Source organism: Nerophis lumbriciformis, linkage group LG05, assembly GCF_033978685.3.
Source record: "Nerophis lumbriciformis linkage group LG05, RoL_Nlum_v2.1, whole genome shotgun sequence".
In the NCBI taxonomy this organism is placed as follows: Eukaryota; Metazoa; Chordata; class Actinopteri; order Syngnathiformes; family Syngnathidae; genus Nerophis; species Nerophis lumbriciformis.
The window spans coordinates 24,600,279-24,623,525 of record NC_084552.2 but is presented as its reverse complement, the minus strand read 5'-3'; the positions used below and the strand labels follow the sequence as shown (position 1 = coordinate 24,623,525).

General features: G+C 42.7%; 1 protein-coding gene across 8 annotated transcripts in view; it reads left to right on the top strand.

The window, feature by feature from the left end:
- The first annotated feature begins 16,868 nt into the window (after window positions 1-16,868).
- Window positions 16,869-23,247, top strand: part of LOC133606751 (nuclear factor 1 B-type-like) — a 152,953-nt gene continuing 146,574 nt past the window's right edge. For 6 of the 8 annotated variants that reach the window (XM_061961059.2, XM_061961057.2, XM_061961056.2 and 3 more), the window contains exons 1-2: window positions 17,171-17,753; window positions 18,639-19,170. In XM_061961059.2, the coding sequence (XP_061817043.1) occupies window positions 17,727-17,753; window positions 18,639-19,170 (559 nt within the window). In that variant the 5' untranslated portion in view covers window positions 17,171-17,726. Of the gene's footprint in view, window positions 17,122-17,170; window positions 17,754-18,638; window positions 19,171-23,247 lie in introns of those variants that run through there. The other 2 variants (XM_061961055.1, XM_061961054.1) reach the window with 1 other exon arrangement.

Here is a 23,247-nt window from a genome sequence, read left to right as displayed (position 1 = left end):
CCTGCCGAATCAACTAGCCCTGAAAATGGATGGCGCTGAAGACTCGGGCACGAGCCCGGGTGCGAGGGACATCGCACCTCCACGCGCTTGGAGGTGCGCTCAGCGCGGCTCCCAGATGATTGCTGCATTGGATCAGTCTCCTTTCTTTAACAGGCAAAAGCTTTATAACCTCACTAATGCCTTGCATCGTCTATATTAGATATATAACAACGGGCGGGTGCGGGCGGGTGCGGGCGGGTGCGGGCGGGTGCGGTGTTGATTAAATGTTAATTCGGGTGGATGCGGATGGTTGACGACTTTTGTCATGCGGTTGCGGATGAAATAATTGCCTATCCGCGCATCTCTAATCAGCATCAACAATTGCATCATCAGAGAAATGGATATTGAAACAGTGTAGGACTGACTTGGTAGGATATGGACAGCAAGTAGTGGACATAGAGAGAGAGATCAGAAAGTATAAGAAAAAGTGTCTACATTTGATTATTTACAATCCGAAGAGGTATTATGTGGAAGGGAGGGTGTTAGTTTAGGGATGTAGTTGCCTGGAGGTGTTCTTTTAGTGCGGTTTTGAAGGAGGATGGAGATACACTTTCTTTTACACCTGTTGGGAGTGCATTCCACATTGATGTGGCATAGAAAGAGAATGAGTTAAGACCATTGTTAGATCGGAATCTGGGTTTAACGTGGTTAGTGGAGCTCCCCCTGGTGTTGTGGTTATGGCGGTCATTTACGTTAAGGAAGTAGTTTGACATGTACTTCGGTATCAGGGAGGTGTAGCGGATTTTATAGACTAGGCTCAGTGCAAGTTGTTTTACTCTGTCCTCCACCCTGAGCCAGCCCACTTTGGAGAAGTGGGTAGGAGTGAGGTGTGATCTGGGGTGGAGGTCTAGAAGTAATCTGACTATTCAAAGTTTTAGGCTTGTAAAATTGAGCACATGATACGAAGTAATTAATACCAAGCTATTTATAATTAAAATACAAGTGATTTGACCAGTTATAACAGGGGTGTCAAACGTACGGCCCGAGGGCCGGATCAGGCCCACGAACAAGTTTTGCTAAGATGAGTTTGCTAAGTATAAAAATGAACCTGAAATTTTTGAATGAAAGAAACGGATGTTTTAAATGTGTTCACTGGATGTCGCAATAGCAATTCTTTGTATATTTGCAGATGATGCTATATATGTAAAAAATAAACCACATGATGTTAGTACATCAGTCGAGGAAAATGATCAAACTACATAAATAACGTCCTGTAGTTTCCATCCATCTTTTTCCGCTTATCAGAGGTCGGGTCGCGAGGGCAGCAGCCTAAGCAGGGAAGTCCAGACTTCCCTCTCCCCAGCTATTTCGTCCAGCTCCTCACGGGGGATCCCGAGGCGTTCCCAGGCCAGCCGGGAGACATAGTCTTCCCAACGTGTCCTGGGTCTTCCCCGTGGCTTCCTACTGGTCGGACGTGCCCGAAACACCTCCCTAGGGAGGCGTTCCGGTGGCATCCGGACCAGATGCCCGAACCACCTCATCTGGCTCCTCTCCATGTGGAGGAGCAGCGGCTTTAGTTTGAGCTCCTTCCAGATGACAGAACTTCTCACCCTATCTCTAAGGGAGAGACCCGCCACCCGGCGGAGGAAGCTCATTTCGGCCGCCTTTACCCGTGATCTTGTCCTTTCGGTCATAACCCAAAGCTCATGACCGTAGGTGAGGATGGGAACGTAGATCGACCGATAAATTGAGGGCTTTGCCTTCCGGCTCAGCTCCTTCTTCACCACAACGGATCGATACAGCGTCCGCATTACTGAAGACGCCGCACCGATCCGCCTGTCGATCTCACGATCCACTCTTCCCTCACTCGTGAACAAGACTCCGAGGTACTTGAACTCCTCCACTTGGGGCAGGGTCTCCTCCCCAGCCCGGAGATGGCACTCCACCCTTTTTCGGGTGAAAACCATGGACTCAGACTTGAAGGTGCTGATTCTCATCCCAGTCGCTTCACACTCGGCTGCGAACCGATCCAGTGAGAGCTGAAGATCCTGGCCAGATAAAGCCATCAGGACCACATCATCTGCAAAAAGCAGAGACCTAATCCTGCAGCCACCAAACCGGATCCCCTCAACGCCTTGACTGCGCCTAGAAATTATTTCCATAAAAGTTATGAACAGAATCGGTGACAAAGGGCAGCCTTGGCGGAGTCCAACCCTCACTGGAAACGGGTCCGACTTACTGCCAGCAATGCGGACCAAGCTCTGACACTGATCATACAGGGAGCGGACCGCCACAATCAGACAGTCCGATACCCCATACTCTCTGAGCACTCCCCACAGGACTTCCCGGGATACACGGTTGAATGCCTTCTCCAAGTCCACAAAGCACATGTACACTGGTTGGGCAAACTCTCATGCATCCTCAAGGACCCGGCCGAGAGTATAGAGCTGGTCCACAGTCCCACGACCAGGACGAAAACCACACTGTTCCTCCTGAATCCGAGGTTCAACTATCCGGCGTAGCCTCCTCTCCAGTACACCTGAATATCCTGTAATTTGATTTTTTATTTTTTTTAATCTTGATAGATTGAAAATTAACACAAATGAGTCGACAAACATTATCACATAATTTATTCGGAAAATATAAATAAAGACAAATAAATGATTAACCGCAACACGTAAGTGTAAAAAAAATCTTGTACATTTGTGCTTGTTCTATTTTTAAACAAAGAAAACATTCTGAAGTTGTTATTTTTGTCGTGCCGTGATTTTACCAGTCCGGCCCACTTGGGAGTAGATTTTTCTCCATGTGGCCCCCGATATAAAATGAGCTTGACACCCCTGATTTATAAGGTACATCAAGGTACTTTAAAGGGCAAGGCTTGTAATTTTGTTATCACTGAAAATTGTTTTCTGGCTTATAACAAGTGTAGGAAATTGTATTTTTGTGTTTTAGGTTATTGTAACACAATTTAACAACATTTAAGTTCATATTCAAAGAGACAAACAATTTAAGTTTATCTAAATACATTTAAGGGTGGTATTGTCACATAGTTGAGCTAAGCTATGCACTGACTCACCTAAATATTTAAGTTCAAGTTAAGTACAAAACCCAAACCCAGTGAAGTTGGCACGTTGTGTAAATCGTAAATAAAAACAGAATACAATGATTTGCAAAACCTTTTCAACCTATATTCAATTGAATAGACTGCAAAGACAAGATGTTTTAACGTTCAAACTAAAAAACATTATTTTTTTGCAAATATTAGTTCATTTGGAATTTGATGCCTACAACATGTTTCATAAAAGCTGGCACAAGTGGCAAAAAAGACTGAGAACGTTGAGGAATGCTCATCAAACACTTATGTGGAACATCCCACAGGTGAACAGGCTAATTGGGAGCAGGTGGGTGCCATGATTGGGTATAAAAGCAGCTTCCATGAAATGCTCAGTCACTCACAAACAAGGATGGGGCGAGGGTCACCACTTTGTGAACAAATGCGTGATCAAATTGTCCAACAGTTTAAGAACAACATTTTTCAACGAGCTATTGCAAGGAATTTAGGGATTTCACCATCTACGGTCCATAATATCATCAAACGGTTCAGAGAATCTGGAGAAATCACTGCACGTAAGCGATATTACGGACCTTCGATCCCTCAGTACTGCATCAACAAGCGACATCAGTGTGTAAAGGATATCACCACTTGGGTTCAGGAACACGTCAAAAAACCACTGTCAGTAACTACAGTTCGTCGCGACATCTGTAAGTGCAAGTTAAAACTACTATGCAAAGCGAAAGCCATTTATCAACAACACCCAGAAACGCCGCTGGCTTCGCTGGGCCCGAGCTCATCTAGGATGGACTGATGCAAAGTGGAAAAGTGTTCTGTGGTCTGACGAGTCCACACTTCAAATAGTTTTTGGAAACTGTGGATGTCGTGTCCTCCGGAACAAAGAGGAAAAGGACTATCCGGATTGTTATAGGCGCAAATTTCAGAAGCCAGCATCTGTGATGGTATGGGGGTGTACTAGTGCCCAAGGCATGGGTAACTTACGCATCTGTGAAGACACCAATAATGCTGAAAGGTACATACAGGTTTTGGAGCAACATTGCCATCCAAGCAACGTTCTCATGGACGCCCCTGCTTATTTCAGCAAGACAATGCCAAGCCACATGTTACAACAGCGTGGCGTCATAGTAAAAGAGTGCGGGTACTAGACTGGCCTGCCTGTAGTCCAGACCTGTCTGCCATTAAAAATGTTTGCCACAAAATGAAGCCTAAAATACAACAACGGCGACACCGGACAGTTTGAACAACTTAAGCTGTACATTATGCCAGAATGGGAAAAAATTCCACCTGAAAAGCTTCAAAAATCGGTCTCCTCAGTTCCCAAACGTTTACTGAGTGTTGCTAAAAGAAAAGGCCATGTAACACAGTGGTAAAAATGCCCTTGTGCCAACTTTTTTGCAATGTGTTGCTACCATTAAATTCTCAGTTACTGATTATTTGCAAAAATAAATTAAGTTTCTCAGTTCAAACATTAAGTATCTTGTATTTGTGGTCTATTCAATTGAATATAAGTTGAAATGGATTTGCAAGTCATTGTATTCTGTTTTTATTTATGGATTACACAACGTGCCAACCACTGGTTTTGGGTTTTGTAATTAAGCACAAAACACACACATACAAAAGACAAATAGTGACATGGAGGACCAAGAAGACAGTGTCAGTGAAGCTGTGGAGTCGCAGCAAGCAGGAAGTTTCGAGGAAGAAGCTTTTAACACAAGCGCACAAGAATCAAGCACAAGTCAGGCTGCTAAAGGTGAGAGCTTGAGAAAACGTCAAAGAGTGAGAAAACTCACTAAGAAAGGACGAGCACTTCATGAAGACAGAGGGAAGATGCTTCAAGGTCGCTTCAATGTCTGTTATGAAAAATGGAAATCTGTCACTAAACAAGCTAAAAGAACACTTGATGCAACTGTCAGCGCAAGTTTGTATGATTACGTCGTCCAAACCCAATATACCTCTGGAGAAGTGACACAGGTGTATGGAAACTTCTGATAAGGTTTTATAAAACACTCATCGCAGAGTGGACACGTGTGTTGCAGTTTCCCGGAAAATCATTCAACAGACACAAGAACGCCTGGCAGCAGAAGAAAATGAAAAAGATTTAGAAAGAAAATCACTGCGCTGGAGTAAAGCGGTCTCAGTGTTAAGTTCTGCAGAATTTACAAGTTCTAAGCACTCAAGCAGTGGACGTTCAAGCCACTCAAGCAAGTTGTCTCTCAAAAGGCAAGAAGCAGCAGCAGAACTGGCTGAAACCGAAGCCATTCTAAAGGTCATGGAAGAAATAGAACATGAAAGAAAAGTCCTTGAAACTCTTCAATTAGAAAATAAACATCCATCCATTTTCTACCGCTTATTCCCTTTGGGGTCGCGAGGGGCGCTGGAGCCTATCTCAGCTACAATCGGGCGGAAGGCGGGGTACACCCTGGACAAGTCTCCGTCTCATCACAGGGCCAACACAGATAGACAGACAACATTCACACACACATTCACACAGTAGGGCCAATTTAGTGTTGCCAATCAACCTATCCCTAAGTGCATGTCTTTGGAAGTGGGAGGAAGCCGGAGTACCCGGAGGGAACCCACGCAGTCACGGGGAGGACAAGCCAACTCCACACAGAAAGATCCTGAGCCCGGGATTGAACCCAAGACTACTTAAGACCTTCGTATTGTGAGGCAGATGCACTAACCCCTCTTCCACCGTGCTGCCCAGAAAATAAACAAAGGCTTGTAAAACAAGACGCAGAAAGCCAAACAGCATTAGAGCAAAAGAGAAGTAAAGTAAGTAAAGTAAAGTACCAATGATTGTCACACACACACGAGGTGTGGCGAAATTATTCTCACCCTTGATCACCCCCTGGGAGGTGAGGGGAGCAGTCCGGGAATCATTTTGGTGATTTAACCCCCAATTCCAACCCTTGATGCTGAGTGCCAAGCAAGGAGGTAATGGGTACCATTTTTATATTCTTTGGTATTACTCGGCCGGGGTTTGAACTCACAACCTACCGATCTCACGGCGGACACTCTTACCACAAGGCCACTGAGTAGACAGCTTGAACGCTTAGAAACTGTTAAGAAAATGAATGCCACCAAAGCACGACTCCAAGTGTATGAGCAATAAAGCTGCACGGATGAAGACATTTCAGACATTCTGCACGAAAGTCAAAAAACAAGACAACCTCAAAGCCAGTAAATCAGCCTCAATCCAAGATTGCAACTGCAAACCTCAATCCAAGTGCAAAGCCATTCGGTATGCCAAAAGACACCACAAAAGGGCATCCTATAGATAATGTCATTAAAGAAGACAACACGACAGCCTTGGCTAAAGCTTTGGCACAGTCCATCAACTTAAGCCGTCTAACAGTTTCAGAGGCCGCAGTTTTTAATGGTGATCCCATCAAGTACAACGATTGGAAAATGTCATTTCAAATGCTACTCGAAATAAGAAACATCCCATTGAGTGAGAAGATTACCTTTGCAAATATGTTGGTAGTCCCGCAAGAATGGTGGTGGAGAGTTACTTCCTGCTGGGAATGGACAAAGCATATCATGCTGCTTGGGATACTCTGGAGGAAAGATAAGGAAGTTATTTTGTAATCGCCAAAGTCTTCAGAGGTAAGCTTTTTATGCGGCCAAAGATTGGAACAAAAGACAGTGCTGAACTAAGAGAGTTTGCAGACTCTCTCAGGGGCTGTGAAGCAGCAATGTTTCAGATGAAGAGACTATAAGATTTTAACGACTGCACCGTGAACCAGAGAATGCTCAGCAAGCTTCCTGATTGGCTTACAGCACAATTGAATAGGAAAGTCTGTGTAAGAGGAGTGTGGTTCATTTCCAACATTCAGCAACTTTGTAGACTGTCACGAGAGAAGCTAAGATAGCGTGCAACCCTGTGACGTCGCTGACTCAAACTAAATGATTCAGAGAAGACTTGAAGTGTGGGAGCGAATACCGTTGTAAGCAACGCAGAAGAGAAAACCGATATAAAGAAATGCGTATTTTGTGAGAACAAACCACAACATTCAGACATGTTGAAAGTTAATGGAAAAGACGATAACCAAAAGAGTGAAGTTTGTCTAAGTAAAAGGATTGTGTTTTGAATGTCTCAACTTTGGACACCACGCCAAACAATGTGAAAGGAGAAGTATCTGTACACGAATAGTGACGAGGAACAAGAAGGTACTAAAGAGACAATAAAGCAAAACAAAGTAAGGAAACATCAACTGAGGCAATCTCAAACTGTGTGATACAAAGTGATAACAGTGACCTCACATCCACAATTGTGCCAGTTTGGTTATCCACAACAAACAACCCAGAAATACTAGCTTCTGGACTGTCAGAGTGACACAACATTTGTTCTACAAGAAAAGGCAGATCTTCTGGTCACAGAAAAAAGAGATGTGCAGTTAAAACTCTACATTGTCATCCAAATATTGTTGTCTAGTCAAAAGCTGTCAGGAATTCAAGTCAGAGGTTTCTACTCATCAAAGAGAATCCCTCTGCACATGACATATAAAAGAGAGTTCATCCCTGGCAATCTAAATCATATTCCAAAACCTTTACCCCTGCATTAAAAATCATATTTCAAAACTTAACACAGCAAGAGCGTAGCCTCACTTAGAGTACCTTGCTGAAGAGATTGCTCCTCTGATTGATTGCGACGTTGGTCTCCTTATAGGTTACAACTGTTTGCAAGTACTAGTACCCCGAGAAATTGTGCAAGGAAAAGACAATGAGCCCTTTGCCCAAAAAACAGATCTCAGCTGGACAATAGTCGGAAGTGTTAATCCTTGTGTGGATTATGGAGACGCTATTGGATGCAGCCACAAGATCATTGTCAAGGAAGTGACACCCAGCCCACCATCTGATCAGTTGTTGAAGCAAGTGCATTACATCTGTCACACCATCAGATGTGTTTAAAATGCTTGAGTCAGATGTCATTGAAAGGAAGGTAGAAGACTCTCATTTTTCCCAAGAGGTTTTGCAATAGAGCATGGAGATGTAGAAAGGGTATCTCCTGAAGAACTGAATAAAAGACCTGCCCGGTACATACCCCACCACGGGTACCATCCTCAGAGACATGGAAAATTAAGAGTACTGTTTGACTGTTTGGCAAAGTATGAAAGAGTTTAATTGAATAATCACCTGTTGACAGGGCCAGAGTTAACAAACACACTAGTAGGAGTCCTGTGCAGATTTCACAAAGGTCCAGTGGCAGTGATGTGCGACATAGAACACATGTTTCATTAGTTCAGAGTTAGAGTGGACGATCAAGACTATTTGTCCTTCTTGTGGTGGGACAACAGAGATTTCCAATCTACTGCATGTGTCTATCCTACGCGTGTCCACCTGTTTGGAGCTGCTTCATCACCAGCCTGCGCAAACTTGGGCCTCAAATACATCGCGACACAAGGTCAAAAACCGTTCGCTGAAACAACAATAAGGTTCATTGAGAGAAACTTTTACGTGGATGATGGTCTGATCAGTTTTCAGTCACAGAAAGAGGCAATTCATCTAGTAAATGAAGCAAGGCAACTGCAACACTGGAAAGGTACAGCTCCGTAGGTTTTTTTCTAATCGCCTGAAAGTACTTGAATCTCTTCCAAAAGAAGATTATGCAGAGACGGTAAGAAACCAAGATTTGACTCTGTGAGCAACAGATTGAAAGAGCTCTTGGCGTTAAGTGGTGCATCGCCTCTCCAATTACAGTTTAGACTAGTTGTGAACAAGCTTCCACTCACCAGAAGAGGAGGGCTGTCGACTGTAGAATCCATCTACAACCCACTAGGGTTTGTGGCACCTTTCGTTCTTCTTGGCAAACAAATATTGCAGCAAATGTGTCGTGACAAGACGGAATGGGACGAGCCCCTTTTAAATGATGTCAAGCCACGGTGGGAGTCCTGGTCGTCGGATCTCAAGAACCTGGCAGATGTTATGATTGACCGATGTTACTTTCCAAAAGATATCCAAGTAGCTCAGAAATATGAACTAAACCATTTCTCAGATGCAAGTGTTGCGGGATATGAATATCGTACCTATTTAAGAGCCATCAGTGGATCAGTACAAATACATTGCTCACTTGTATTTGCAAAGTCCAGAGTATCACATACCAAGCTAACTACTGTACCAAGATTGGAGCTGTCTGCAGCAGTTGTCGCTGTATGCTTAAGCGACATGCTTAAACCATAATTGGAAATGGAAGATGCCGAATAATTCTTCTGGACCGATTCGCAAGTTGTTTTGGAATATATCCACAATGATGCAAGATGCTTTCAAGTTTTCGTAGCAAATCGTGTCCAGCGTATCAAAGATAGTACTAAACCCACACAGTGGAAGTATATCACATCAGATGAAAATCCCGCTGACCATGCGTCTCGTGTACTAAAAGCTAAAGATCTTCTCGCTTCCAGCTGGTTTAGTGGACCAAGGGAGATTAGTATGGGAAAACTTGACGCAGAAGACCCAGAAGTACGCAAAGCTGTCGTGCGTTACACTGCAACAAAGGTGGATTCTTTGGCGGAACATTTTCTGAAATTCTGGAAATATGCATCAGCTTTAGTCAGACCAAGGTACCAACTTCGTTGAAGCAAGACGAGAGGTCCTTAAAGCGGTAAAAGGAATGGATCAGGAAAGCCAGAAGCAACTCTGCTGTGAGTTTGTCTTGAATCCTCCCTCTGCCAGTCACATGGATGGACCCCGGGAGAATGTGTTAACCTCCATGCTGGAGCAGTCATCCCGAACATTGGACAGTTCATCATTAAGAACCTATCTTTATGAAGTGATGGCCATAGTAAACAGTAGACTCCTGACCCCTCACTTACTCAACGATCCTACAGCCACTTACGCCCAATCTTCTCTTGACCACTAAGTAATCAGTAATACTACCGCCACCAGGAGACTTTATAAAAGAGGACCTGTACCTTCGTAAGAGGTGGCGTTGAGTGCAATACCTAGCCAATGAGTTTTGGCACAGATGGAGGGAAAAATACTTGTTAGGCCTAAAACAAAGAACAAAATGGGAGAAAACAAGAAGACATTTGAAAATGGATGATATTGTAATCATCCACGATGACATGGCACCCAGAAATGATTGGAAGCTTGCTAAGATTGTAGCAGTATATCCAGATGAAGATGGATGTGTACGCAAGGCACAACTGCTAATCAGTGACTCTGCATTACATGACCACGGAAAGAGACTCTGTAAACCAGTATACTTGGACAGACATATCCACACGACTGTCACATTATTAGAAGCAGAATAGAACACACATTAGTTCAGAAGTTACCCTTAAAATCACAAGTGATTTGGTGGGAGTGTCGCTGCTGTTAAAGCAACTCACATTTATTATTCATTGAGTTTCTTTCAATTTGATATATAATAATTGTGCAGTGAATTTAGGTTGATGCAAATGTGTTATATTGATATAAACTATGTAAGTAAGAGGGGAACATATTTTTTGTGCCATTTGTTAACTTCCGGGAGAGGGGACAAAGTAGGCGTGGCACTCAGAGAGCAACAGAAGATAATAATAATTCATTTTATTTATGGGCGCCTCTCTCAGCACTCAAGGTCACTTTACAACAGATAAAAGATCAATCCGTCATGTGACAAACAATTAAAAAAGAATTATATATACATAATAAGAACAGTGCAAATGAGAAGTGACATGGAGGCAACTGATTAACATGAGTAAGCTAGTTTAAAAATATATGTTTTCGGGCGAGATTTAAAAGTGGCAATGAAAGAGGAGTGTTGAATGTCCAGGGGCAGAGAGTTCCAGAGGTGGGGGGCTGAGTAACTAAATGCTCTTGACCCCATGGTAACCAGGCGTGTAGGTGGGAGGATGAGCTGGATGGAGGAAGAAGACCTGAGAGAACGGAGATCGGTGAGATACGAAAGGGCAAGATTGTTGATGGCCTTAAATGTGAGGAGAAGGATCTTGTAGGGGGTGCGATATTTAATGGGGAGCCAATGGAGTTGCTTCAGGACAGGTGTTATGTGACTAATGGAACAGCGGAGTTTTGAACCAGTTGTAGTTTATGGATGGATTTGACAGGTAAACCAAAGAGTAGAGAATTGCAGTAGTCCAAACGGGATGTGACCAGGGTGTGAACCAGAATTTCAGCACTGCTGAGGGAGAGAGATGGGCGTAGGCGAGAGATATTGCGTAGATGGAAATATGCTAACCGAGTGACATTAGGTGATATCCAGGATGACACCCGGACTCTTGACCTGGGGAGAGTGGGAAGCTGATGGAGATAAAAAAAAGTTATTTATTTTAGAGAGGGTGGAATTTGTACCAATAAGCAAGAGTTCAGTTTTATCACTATTTAGTTTGAGAAAGTTATGGGAGAACCAGGATCTGATTTCCTGAAGGCAATCGGAGAGGGAGGAGGGAGGGGGAGACATGGTGGGTTTGGTGGACAGGTAGAGCTGGGTGTCATCTAAATAGCAATGGAATCCAATGTTATATTTACAGAAAAAATTGGCCAAGAGCGAGGATGTAGATAATAAACAGGAGGGTTCCGAGGACAGAACCTTGGGGTACACTAGAAGAGAGGGGGGAAGAATAAGATCTGAATGTTTTGAGTTGGACAAACTGAGTACGGCCAGAGAGATACAATTTAAACCAGTCCAGGGTTATTCCAGATAGTGGATGTCTGACGTGTTGAGAGATGTTGTCACAACTGTACACCAAGTTTCTGTAAAGAAGATTTCTACCTCGTTCCCTGAGAGTCTGTGTGGCCAATGAGGTAATTACAAACCCTATTTCCATATGAGTTGGGAAATTGTGTTAAATGTAAATATAAATGGAATACAATGATTTGCAAATCATTTTCAACCCATATTCAGTTGAATATGCTACAAAGACAACATATTAGATGTTCAAACTGATAAACTTTTTTTTTTTGTTGCAAATAATCATTAACTTTAGAATTTGATGCCAGCTACACGTGACAAAGAAGTTGGGGAAGGTGGCAAAAAATACTGATAAAGTTGAGGAATGCTCATCAAACACTTATTTGGAACATCCCACAAGTGAACAGGCAAATTGGGAACAGGTGGGTGCCATGATTGGGTATAAAAGTAGATTCCATGAAATGCTCAGTCATTCACAAACAAGGATGGGGCGAGGGTCACCACTTTGTCAACAAATGCGTGATCAAATTGTTGAACAGTTTAAGAAAAACCTTTCTCAACCAGCTATTGCAAGGAATTTAGGGATTTCACCATCTACGGTCCGTAATATCATCAAAGTGTTCAAAGAATCTGGAGAAATCACTGCACGTAAGCAGCTAAGCCCATGACCTTCGATCCCTCAGGCTGTACTGCATCAACAAGCGACATCAGTGTGTAAAGGATATCACCACATGTGCTCAGGAACACTTCAGAAACCCACTGTCAGTAACTACAGTTGGTCGCTACATCTGTAAGTGCAAGTTAAAACTCTCCTATGCAAGGCGAAAACCGTTTATCAACAACACCCAGAAACGCCGTCGGCTTCGCTGGGCCTGAGCTCATCTAAGATGGACTGATACAAAGTGGAAAAGTGCTCTGTGGTCTGACGAGTCCACATTTCAAATTGTTTTTTGGAAACTGTGGACATTGTGTCCTCCGGACCAAAGAGGAAAAGAACCATCCGGATTGTTATAGGCGCAAAGTTGAAAAGCCAGCATCTGTGATGGTATGGGGGTGTATTAGTGCCCAAGACATAGGTAACTTACACATCTGTGAAGGCACCATTAATGCTGAAAGGTACATACAGGTTTTGGAGCAACATATGTTGCCATCCAAGCAACGTTACCATGGACGCCCCTGCTTATTTCAGCAAGACAATGCCAAGCCACGTGTTACATCAACGTGGCGTCATAGTAAAAGAGTGCAGGTACTAGTGGCCTGCCTGTAGTCCAGACCTGTCTCCTATTGAAAATGTGTGGCGCATTATGAAGCCTAAAATACCACAACGGAGACCCCCGGACTGTTGAACAACTTAAGCTGTACATCAAGCAAGAATGGGAAAGAATTCCACCTGAAAAGCTTTAAAAATGTGTCTCCTCAGTTCCCAAACGTTTACTGAGTGTTGTTAAAAGGAAAGGCCATGTAAGACAGTGGTGAACATGCCTTTTCCCAACTACTTTGGCACGTGTTGCAGCCATGAAATTCCAAGTTAATTATTATTTGCAAAAAAAAAAAATGTTTATGAGTTTGAACATCAAATATGTTGTCTTTGTAGTGCATTCAATTGAATATGGGTTGAAAAGGATTTGCAAATCATTGTATTCCGTTTATATTTACATCTAACACAATTTCCCAACTCATATGGAAACAGGGTTTGTATTTAAGTAGTATTTGAAATGTGTGTTGTTTCAGGGAATGTATATTAATTTTTGTGTGTCTCTTCCTCAGTTCTGACGGCATCTTAGAGACATGTAAAAAACGTGTTCAAAACAAATGTCTGTTAAAAACCAAGAATGATTTGAGCTTTGAAGAAACTCGAGGGGAGTAACACTCTTGTTGCATGTGCTTCTACATGCACATGCATCCTAAAATCCTCCGCCATTGCCAATAAAAAGTAGCGTATAGTTATAACTTATATCTGTCAGTAAACTTCATACGGAAGCGCTAAAAACTGCAACATCGCTTTCGGGGTGGAGACGCAGTCGAAGGGGCATGACCTGGAGGGGCATACGGAACATTCTGAAGAGACGGTTAGAACGCGGCATGAAGATGGTCCGTAAAACATAATCTATGCAACATTTTGGTGTGTAGACCACAAGGAAGTGTCAAAACATGACTCTTTTAAATGTATTTTTGAACATTATTTAACTCAATACAAGATAATAAATAAGATGGATAAGAACATATATTTTTTATGAGTTATACTCCTATATATTACTTGTGCAAACACAATAACTAAAATAGTCTTAAAATATTTTTTGTAATTTAAATGTTTCCTCCAAAAATATTAAACATGTTTCAGAGAGCTGTTTTGATTACATGGTTTATTAAAACAGGGGTGTCAAAAGTGCGGCCCGGGGGCCATTTGCGGCCTGCGGGTAATTTTTTAACGGCCCCCCCGGCACATTCTTAAAATACGATTAAAAAAATTAAAAACATAAAAAGTGGTATAAAAGAGCAAACAGGTGAAATGTAACAAGAACATGTTGCAATGTTTACTCTGATAACACAAAGCTGACATGCAGGCTGTTTCTTTCTTTAAAAAATAATAATGAATCAAAATCAATGTCATTATGAATTATTGACCTATTCAAAGCTCCAATTAGGTCACATTAAATATTCCACTTTGAAATATTTTTTGGGGAAAATGTTGCATATTTTGTGTCTGCCATATAAAAAACTAAGCTGTTTTTGTTTAAAGAAGGGCCTAAAACGAACAAACAAAAAACATAAACAACAATAAAAGTTATAGTTGACGGATAGATCTGAAGTTGATCTTGAGACTGTGTTAAAAGTTTAAAAAAAAAAGTATGATTTATTTTTTAATACTTTACTGAGCAGGACCCTTTTGGATCCCCAATCATTTTAGTGGGACTTTTTTTTTTTTAAGTGTCATTGCTCAAAAAATAATAATGAATTAATGTTGTTATGAGTTATGCTATGAGCTCCAATTATTATATAATCTCAAATATTCCACTTTAAAATGTTATTGGGGGAAAATATTGCATATTTTGTGTTTTTTCCATAAAAAACTGGGGTTTCTTTGACAAAAAGAGCATATAACTTAAATCTTGAAAAAACACTTTATATTGACAGATAGACCTAATGTTGATCTGGAGTTTTAAACCTTGAATAATAATAATACTAAATAATGACACATTTTTTATATTTTTTTACCTAAACCCTTTGGGGTCCCCAGGATCAAGCCTGAGTGGAGGCCTAAATGTATATATTTTTTTATACATGTATTGTTTTTTAAAATAAACAATATCAAAATGGCCCCCGCTTACTTTGATATTTCAGTGTGTGGCCCTCAGTGGAAAAAAGTTTGGACACCCCTGGTTTAAGTACATGAAATGGTCTCAACAATATATAGGTGACCGTTGTTTATTATTATCTGCATTGTGCATGTCGTGTTTGTTGTTATATTGTAATATGTCTATTGAGGCTTGAGGTAACTATCATTTACAATTTACAACAAAAACACATTGTGTAAGCTTAGTTGGAAAAATACTAAAATAATGTTGATTGATTATTGTGCAAGGGGCCACAAAGAGGCAAATTTCACAACTGTAACGTACTAAAAAAATGACATTTATCAATAGCTCTTATATCGTAAATGTATTGTTGGCAATGTATTTTCAAACAAAGTAACCAAAGTTGAAGTAGCGCGTCTTTCAAGCAGTTTCAACAATGGCCACTAGAGAGCACCAGAACCTTGTAAACTATGCTATGTATGACTCAACCTACAATGTTCTGTGCTCCAATATAATACCGATACATGAATATAATATGTGCATAGTAATGATGTTGAATGTTTTTTTAAACATAAACGTGTGTAAAATAATAATAATGTATATTGGCAACACTATACTGGCCCTAGTGTGTGAATGTGAATGCTGGTCTGTATTTAGTAAAATACACTGTTATGAAAGACACACCCACACAGACCACAATCACCATTATTTAAATACTCTGTGTTTAGGACCACTTTAGTGACCATTTACACTTTAAGTGACCAGTACGTCGAGTTCCCCCCAAGCAGCAGTACAGTACGTCAATGGAGCGGAAGCTGGGCCCCCCCCCCGAGGCAGCGTGTCCCAGGGGGGCCGCTGCTCCTAGCCAATCAGAAGCCAGAATTCCAACGCTATTACAAAACGGATCAAGCTGCGTTGCGGCAGCAACGCTTATAGTGAGTGGGGATGTTACCTGTCAAAATAAGAGCTGAAAGTAAGAGTTAAAAGGCTAGTTAACACAGTAGCATAGTTTATTGTGTTGTTTGTATTGTTGTCTGCAACCTGAAATGAGTATCGATTGCTAATTTTTAAGTTTAAAATGTTATAATAGACACAAAAGCGCTGCGTTATTAATGTGCATGCTGTACACCAGAGGGAATAAGGGGTGGACGACTCTTACTTTGTATGACATAAGTCTAACCATACTTAAAATTGTTTCTTTTTAAAATCAAAGATTCTCTACGTGACAGGATTGATCTGCGGTCTTAAGATCCTCTTTTTGATTTATTGATTGAGACTTTTATTAGTAGGTTGCACAGTGAAGTACATATTCCATACAATTGACCACTAAATGGTAACACCCGAATAGGTTTTTCAACTTGTTTAAGTCGGGGTCCACTTAAAGTATCTGTATCATTGATTCATGATACAGATATATACTAACATCATAATACAGTCATCACACAAGATAATCATCAGGGTGTATACATTGAATTATTTACATTATTTACAATTCGGGGTGTGGGGGGTTAGGTTTGGTTGTTATCATCAGTCATCAACAATTGAGAACAGAGAAATGGATATTGAAACAGTGTAGGTCTGACTTGGTAGGATATGTACAGCAAGTAGTGGACATATAGAGAGAGAGCTCTTTGTGACAAGAGATGTTGTTTAGACACTCCCAAGTTTTGCAATGAGTTGATGGTGTAATGTCAGGTCCGAATTGGCCACTTAAAGCACCCTAGTTGCCGTAATATTTCAAGACTTTGTGCGCAAAATTACTTCTCCCAGGCGTCTTATTTTGAAGGCCAGTACCGGAAGTGACCGCGCTGCCAACGCGGCGCTTCTCTGTGAGGCAGTCAGACAGTGAAAGTGAAGGCGGAGACCAAAGCTTGCACAGAAAGCCTCCTCTTCTGGATCACCGAACAAACCACCCCTTAAAAAAACTTGGAAGATAGGAAGGAAGACGAGCACAAAGCAACATTTTTAGGCGCTTTTTTTTTGCCAAACATTGTGGTGTTTTCTTGCAAACACTATACGAGTAAAAAAAAAAATCATCAAAGTTGAGACATGTGAATCTACCGGCTTGTTTGCTCCAACCAGACGTGCGGATCCACTCCCCCCCCCCCTTAAAGCCAATGCAGTACAGTGCAATGGTACGTGGATTATAACTGTTTTATTACGATCCGTAGTCTTATTATCGAGTGTCAGTGGGCAAGTTGAAAGTCGGTTTGCAGTGTTTTATCTTATCGGGCGCTGCTGTTCATTAACCCACTTTGGTTCTGCTCCAAAGTCCACAAGCATTCTCAGGAGCGCTTCTGCTGAGCATGTTGTGAGAGAGGTGCCGTGCATGCTCGCAGGAGGAGGAGGAGGAGGAAGAAGAGAAGGAGGAGGAGTGTGTAATTACGTGCTGCAAAAAAAAAAAAAAAAAGAAAAGTTGTGTGTGATTTGCTGGATAAAGGAGCAGAAGGTGCGCCACATATGAAGCTGAGCAGAGAACATCACACACTCCGCCATGCGTGCACGACCACGTCACTTTTACCACCAATAGCATCTGACTTCTTTTTTTTTTTGAACTGACTTTTTTTTTTTTTTTTTTTTTTCTCGCGGAGGAGACAATCTTTTTGGACTTTTTGAAAGTTGATGGATGTTCGGGGATAATTTTTTTTCATTTGGCGGAGCTCGCCCTGCAGGAATGGCGCGATAGACAAGTCCGCAACGGAACCAGAACCTTCTCATTTTTCTGTGCGCAACTCTCGTCATGTATTCTCCGATTTGTCTCACTCAGGTATTTATCTACTCCAAAATATATATTTAGAGTCACATTCAAACTTGTTGTATAACTTCTTGCACTTTTGATTTATTTACCTAAAACGATGCACTTTAATTCGTTTTAATTGCAAAATGCTTGTCCTTTTTAACCTCATATTTCTGATTTAAGGACGCCCCCCCTTTTTTTCCATATTAACTCACTTTTACTTGGCATAATTCAGTAGATGCTCTTAGTGGGCCGCAGTCAAGCTGGTTTCCAGAGCTTTGTTTAAAAAGAGATTTATAATCAAATTAAGGCAGGCGTCTTTAAACTGTAAACTTCCCTTTTAATTATTTTGATTGTAACTTAACAGGGGAAGTTGCTCTGTTTGTTTTTATAGAAAAAAACCCAAAGCCTTCCGCATTAGAACAACAATTATTATACTTTTAGTGCTGTGTTTTATCTTATTTAAAGTAGCAGTTTCAGAGAAGAATGGGAATTTCAACCAAATTAAAAAGTAATACAAATGAAATGTGAGATTTAATAAACCCCAAACAAAGTCTGTATTTTCCAGTTCTTCATTAATGACAGCTCGTCACTCCTTACCGACAGCAGCTGCCATCATCAACATGAGTTTTTTAAAGGCACTTGAGGTTTCTATTAAAAGTACATTTAGCTGTTTTGGAAAGAGCATGTGGAAGTTGGAATGCGTGCCTGAAAAGTGGAACTAGCGAGACATTGATGGCGTCCTTTTTTGGAGACGCCGTCCTTCCGCCGCGTGTGTTTAGCTCGTTTGCGACCCCGTGGCCTGTGCAGCCCCACTCCACCTGGCTCTCCATCTTCTCTCTCTTTTTGTTCTGTGCGAATTGATATACGTTTCGTGGCCTCCAAGTGATGCGTCACCATGTCTTCTCTCTCCAGGATGAGTTCCATCCCTTCATCGAGGCCCTCCTCCCTCACGTCCGCGCCATCGCCTACACATGGTTCAACCTGCAGGCCCGGAAGCGCAAGTACTTCAAGAAGCACGAGAAGCGGATGTCCAAGGACGAGGAGCGTGCCGTCAAGGACGAGCTCCTGAGCGAGAAGGCCGAGGTCAAGCAGAAGTGGGCCTCCCGGCTGCTGGCCAAGCTGCGTAAGGACATCCGGCAGGAGTACCGTGAGGACTTTGTCCTCAGCGTGACGGGCAAGAAGCACCCGTGCTGCGTGATCTCCAACCCGGACCAGAAGGGCAAGATCCGCCGCATCGACTGCTTGCGGCAGGCGGACAAGGTGTGGCGCCTGGACCTGGTCATGGTCATCCTCTTCAAGGGAATCCCTCTGGAAAGTACCGACGGCGAGCGCCTGGTCAAGTCACCGCACTGCACCAACCCTGCACTTTGTGTCCAGCCTCACCACATTACCGTGTCCGTCAAGGAGCTGGACTTGTTCCTCGCCTACTATGTCCAGGACCAAGGTAAGACCTCTCTACAACTCAGTGTGTGTGTGTGTGTGTGTGTGTGTGCGTGTGTGTGTGTGTGTGCGTGCACGGGGCCTCGTTGCGTGCACGGGGCCTCGTTGTGCTTTATATCTTCAATAATCAATAATATTGCGCTGCATCTCAATTTCACTCGTTTTTTTAAATTCACACACATGTATACTCACACACACAACGTACACACATTTGCCCCAATTTTAATGACAATATTGCAGAACTTAGAATATATGAAAAAAAATAATACAAAGCATTCCTTAAAAAAATGTCCACTTTGTCAGCAAATTAGAACAATATTCCTAATATTTCCCAGGCATTTCTGGCTACTCGGAGATGCTTTTAGGAATAACAATGATATGGCTTTATTGGTTAGACTCAAATATTTAAATATGTGTGTCGCTAGTAATGAACTAATTTAGTAAGCATTTAAATCTAATATTGCTGCTTGAAAATATTGGTCATTTTTATTTCTCTCACTGTGTGGGAGAAAAATCCTTAATAAATACCTTACTTATTTATTTTTAATTTGTCATACTCAAATGTATGAAAATTACCCTGCAGAGATCAATTAAATACAATATTTATAGGTGGAAAATCCAGCATTTATACATGGAGGGGAAAATTATTTTTTATTGTGTGTGTGTTGGAGGATAATTGTAAGAATGTAATTTCTATTTAAATGCATAATTGTTTCTCCCCAAAATAAACCCACACACTTTTAAGGAGGCTTATTTCTTAGGCCCAAAGATGGCAAATTAATTCTATCCCGACGCCTGAACCGCCATGTTTTTACCTTTTTAAAAAATGTTTTTTCTTGATCCCAAGTTGTGTTCTTAGCAGGCTGGTATCAAAGCTCTGCAAGCAAATGCAGCGCTTTTTGGGCCAGAAAGGCTTGCCGTCAGCGCTCGTGCATTGTGGTCAAAAGCCCGAGCACCATTTTGTGTTTTGATACCAGGGGGACGCAGACGGCACCCACAAGAATGGTTGCCAGTGGCACCGGGGTTGGCATCAGAGCCTCTTTTGTGTCTTTTGTGGGGACAATGCCAGCGCTTTCTCCTTTGCACGTTGCATCTGCTGCAGCTAACTCTTTTTTTTCCCGCCATTGTGATTAGCCTTTGTAAACAAATAAATAAAGAGTTTGCGTTTTTTGACAACAACAAAAATAACCCAACAACACAGTGGTCTCTTTCAGCGGGCACCTCGAGGCAGTGCAGCTATATTGTGCCGAGCGTGCGACGCTGCGGCGCCATTTTGTTTTTGCGCCGTGCCAAGGAGGCAGGCAACCCAGCAAAGCCCATCGTGGCTGTTGCAGAGGTTGTTTGCGAGGTTGGCATCGAACCTTCTTTGTCTGCCTGCAGCATGCCTTTGATTCGTCGGTTGGCATCCGCAATGCAGCTTTGGGAAGTTTTGGCACTACGACGGCGTGAAACAAACAAATGAAACACCAGCAAGAGTGCGATGCGTGTGAGACGCTCTTATATTTTATTTTTCCAGCGTGCCATAGAGGCACTCCGTGCCCCTTGCCCACGTCAATGCCCGCTGGGAGGCAGGGTTGGTGTGGGAGTGGGGGTTGTTGTGTGGCATTCAATGCCAGTGTTTCCGCTTGGTTTACAGCTCTGGTGCACAAATTGCGATCGCTCCTCCACGGTGACCACATTTTATAATTCCAAGAGTAAATCTGCGCACAATATAAAGAACAGAACTGTAGAGACAGAAATGATATGCTGTTATGTAAGTAGGATAAATAAAATAAGATTATTTGATTAATTGATAAAGAACAATATATAGATGTGTTCTATGTGGGTATCTTTGAACTGTGCTCTGGCACTATACAGAAACTACAATAATGTTTTGTACTTTACAAAAGCTCTGAAACACTGATTATGCCAAATGGACGACTCTGTTCAATTTTCCCACCGTCTCTCTCACACACACACACTTCTATCGTCACCATAATTCTTATTAAATGTTTGGACGCAGCCTCGCCCTCCTCACTTCATGCAGATGCACTTTGACAGCCCTGCAACATAGTTGTCATGTCAAGGCACGCTGGGGCGCCGCGTTATCTCCCACACCAACGCATTTGCCTCTGTGTGGCCGTTAGCCACCAATAAGAGAAATCCAATCCCAAATGAACACAAATGTGCGTAACACTTTCCCCATGCTAGCTTATCGCTCATTGTTTGCCCCATTTGAATAAGTTGTATTTTTCTTCGCAGGGTCAGATGACACAGAATGAACCGAGCTTTCATGTACAGATGCAACCTAAATAAATCCCAATATCGTGCAAAAGCTTTTTCATTTCTGTAGTGTATTTCAGACTAAGAGAAAGATTAAAGGCCCAGGAAGTTTTTTTTGCTGTTGATTAGCTGTCTGGAGCATGAACCAGTAGTTTTTGACAATCCTTTCACATTTTACGAGATACTGAACGTGGGGTTTTTATTAGCTTTAAGCTACAATTATAAAGAAAAGAGGAGATACAATCTTCAAATGTTTATTAGTGTGTAGTGAATATAATAATTTCTCTTTTTTAATTATTCTAGGGAAATTTTTAAACATATGCAAATAGATTTACATGCACATGTAAACGGGGTGTCTACAAAGTAAATAGCCCCGATACGGAACCTTTCTATGATGGTGGTTGTTGGTTATAACTGTTGGAGGAGCGATCGCTTTCCAGTGGAACGTGCACGTGCGTTTGTGTCTGTCTTGTGTGTTGCTGGAGGAAAAAGGTCACGGTCAAGCGTCTCCCCATGACTCTGAAAGTTAACACCCCCATAAACTGTCATTCGCTGGGTTTTTCACAGCGTAGTGTTAGTTCGGACGCCCGCTTAATGGAGACCTTGTTTAACGAGCGGCTGCCTTAACCTTTGGGCCCCGGGGGCGTGACCCCCTGCAAGGAGACGTGTCGGGCCGTCCTGTGAAGTTTAATTGAGCAGAGCACATCAGTAAAAAGTGGGCCCGGCTCCTAAGCCTGCCTTGTTGAACTTTGGGGATCGGGGTCAGACCGCATAGGTCGGAGGGGGATCAGCGACACGGCTGGTGTGGCTGGTGGTCCCCTCGCTTCGGTGGCCTAAGTGAGGGGGAGTCAGTCACCCCGTGAGCCGCTTGCATCTCGTTTTCCGCCCGGCTGCTTTGCGGTCAAGGCGGCCGTGGAAGGAGAGGCCTGACCTCTCATCCTCCTCCACCTCCTCCTCCTCCATCAGGGGTCGCTCAGCATCTTCCTCCCCGGCCACTCGGGGGACCTTGACAGCGGGCCAGAGAGAGGCCTGAGGTCTGGGCTCTTGCCAGAAACTTGTCGTAATGAGCCACTTCCCGGTCTTGGTAGCCGTCTTTCATGTTTTTTTCTTGTTGTCTTGTTGTGAGAAAGGGATTCCCGATGAAATGAGCCTGAGGGGGGGTAAACTTCTAGAAAGGCTTTAGCAAGTGAACTGTTCAACCCCGCGCTTAGCTGCCTTATTAGTATGCAATAGAGCCGGCGGTGTCTGGCCACCTCTATCTCAGAGCCATAACCTATCGAACACATTCCCTCAATCTAATCCACTTAGAACTGCCTCCCCAGCTTCACCGCTTGCCTTATTGATTTCCGCTTCCCACTCAATGTCTTCCCGATCCTTTTTTCCTCTTAACCCCAGCAGCTATTTTTTGCCGTCTCTCTTTCTTGCATGCATTGCCCTTTCTTCTCCCCCCTGCTGCTCTTTGTCGAACGCCACACCGGTCTGCGGCGCAGCCGTGTTCAGGCAGACGTTATTAGCCGCAGCACATACCTCTGGGCTTAAACGGGCCCCGTTAGCTCCGTGTGTGTACATAAACCTCCATGGAGACGAGCTAACTGAGCACAGGCCATGAAGAAATGTGCCTCTTCAAGAAAATTTACTACCGCCTTCTTTTTCCTGTTTCATTTTCTCGTGTCACAGCTGAGGAGGGAAAAAAAAAAGGGGCCGTGGCTTTTCTCTGAGACTTTGCGCTGAAAAGCCTTTTCTTGTCTCGTTCAGCTGGAGACGCCACTCGGTTCTGCTTTGGTCGGCCACACTTGGTTAAGGGCTGCAGATTGTGTCA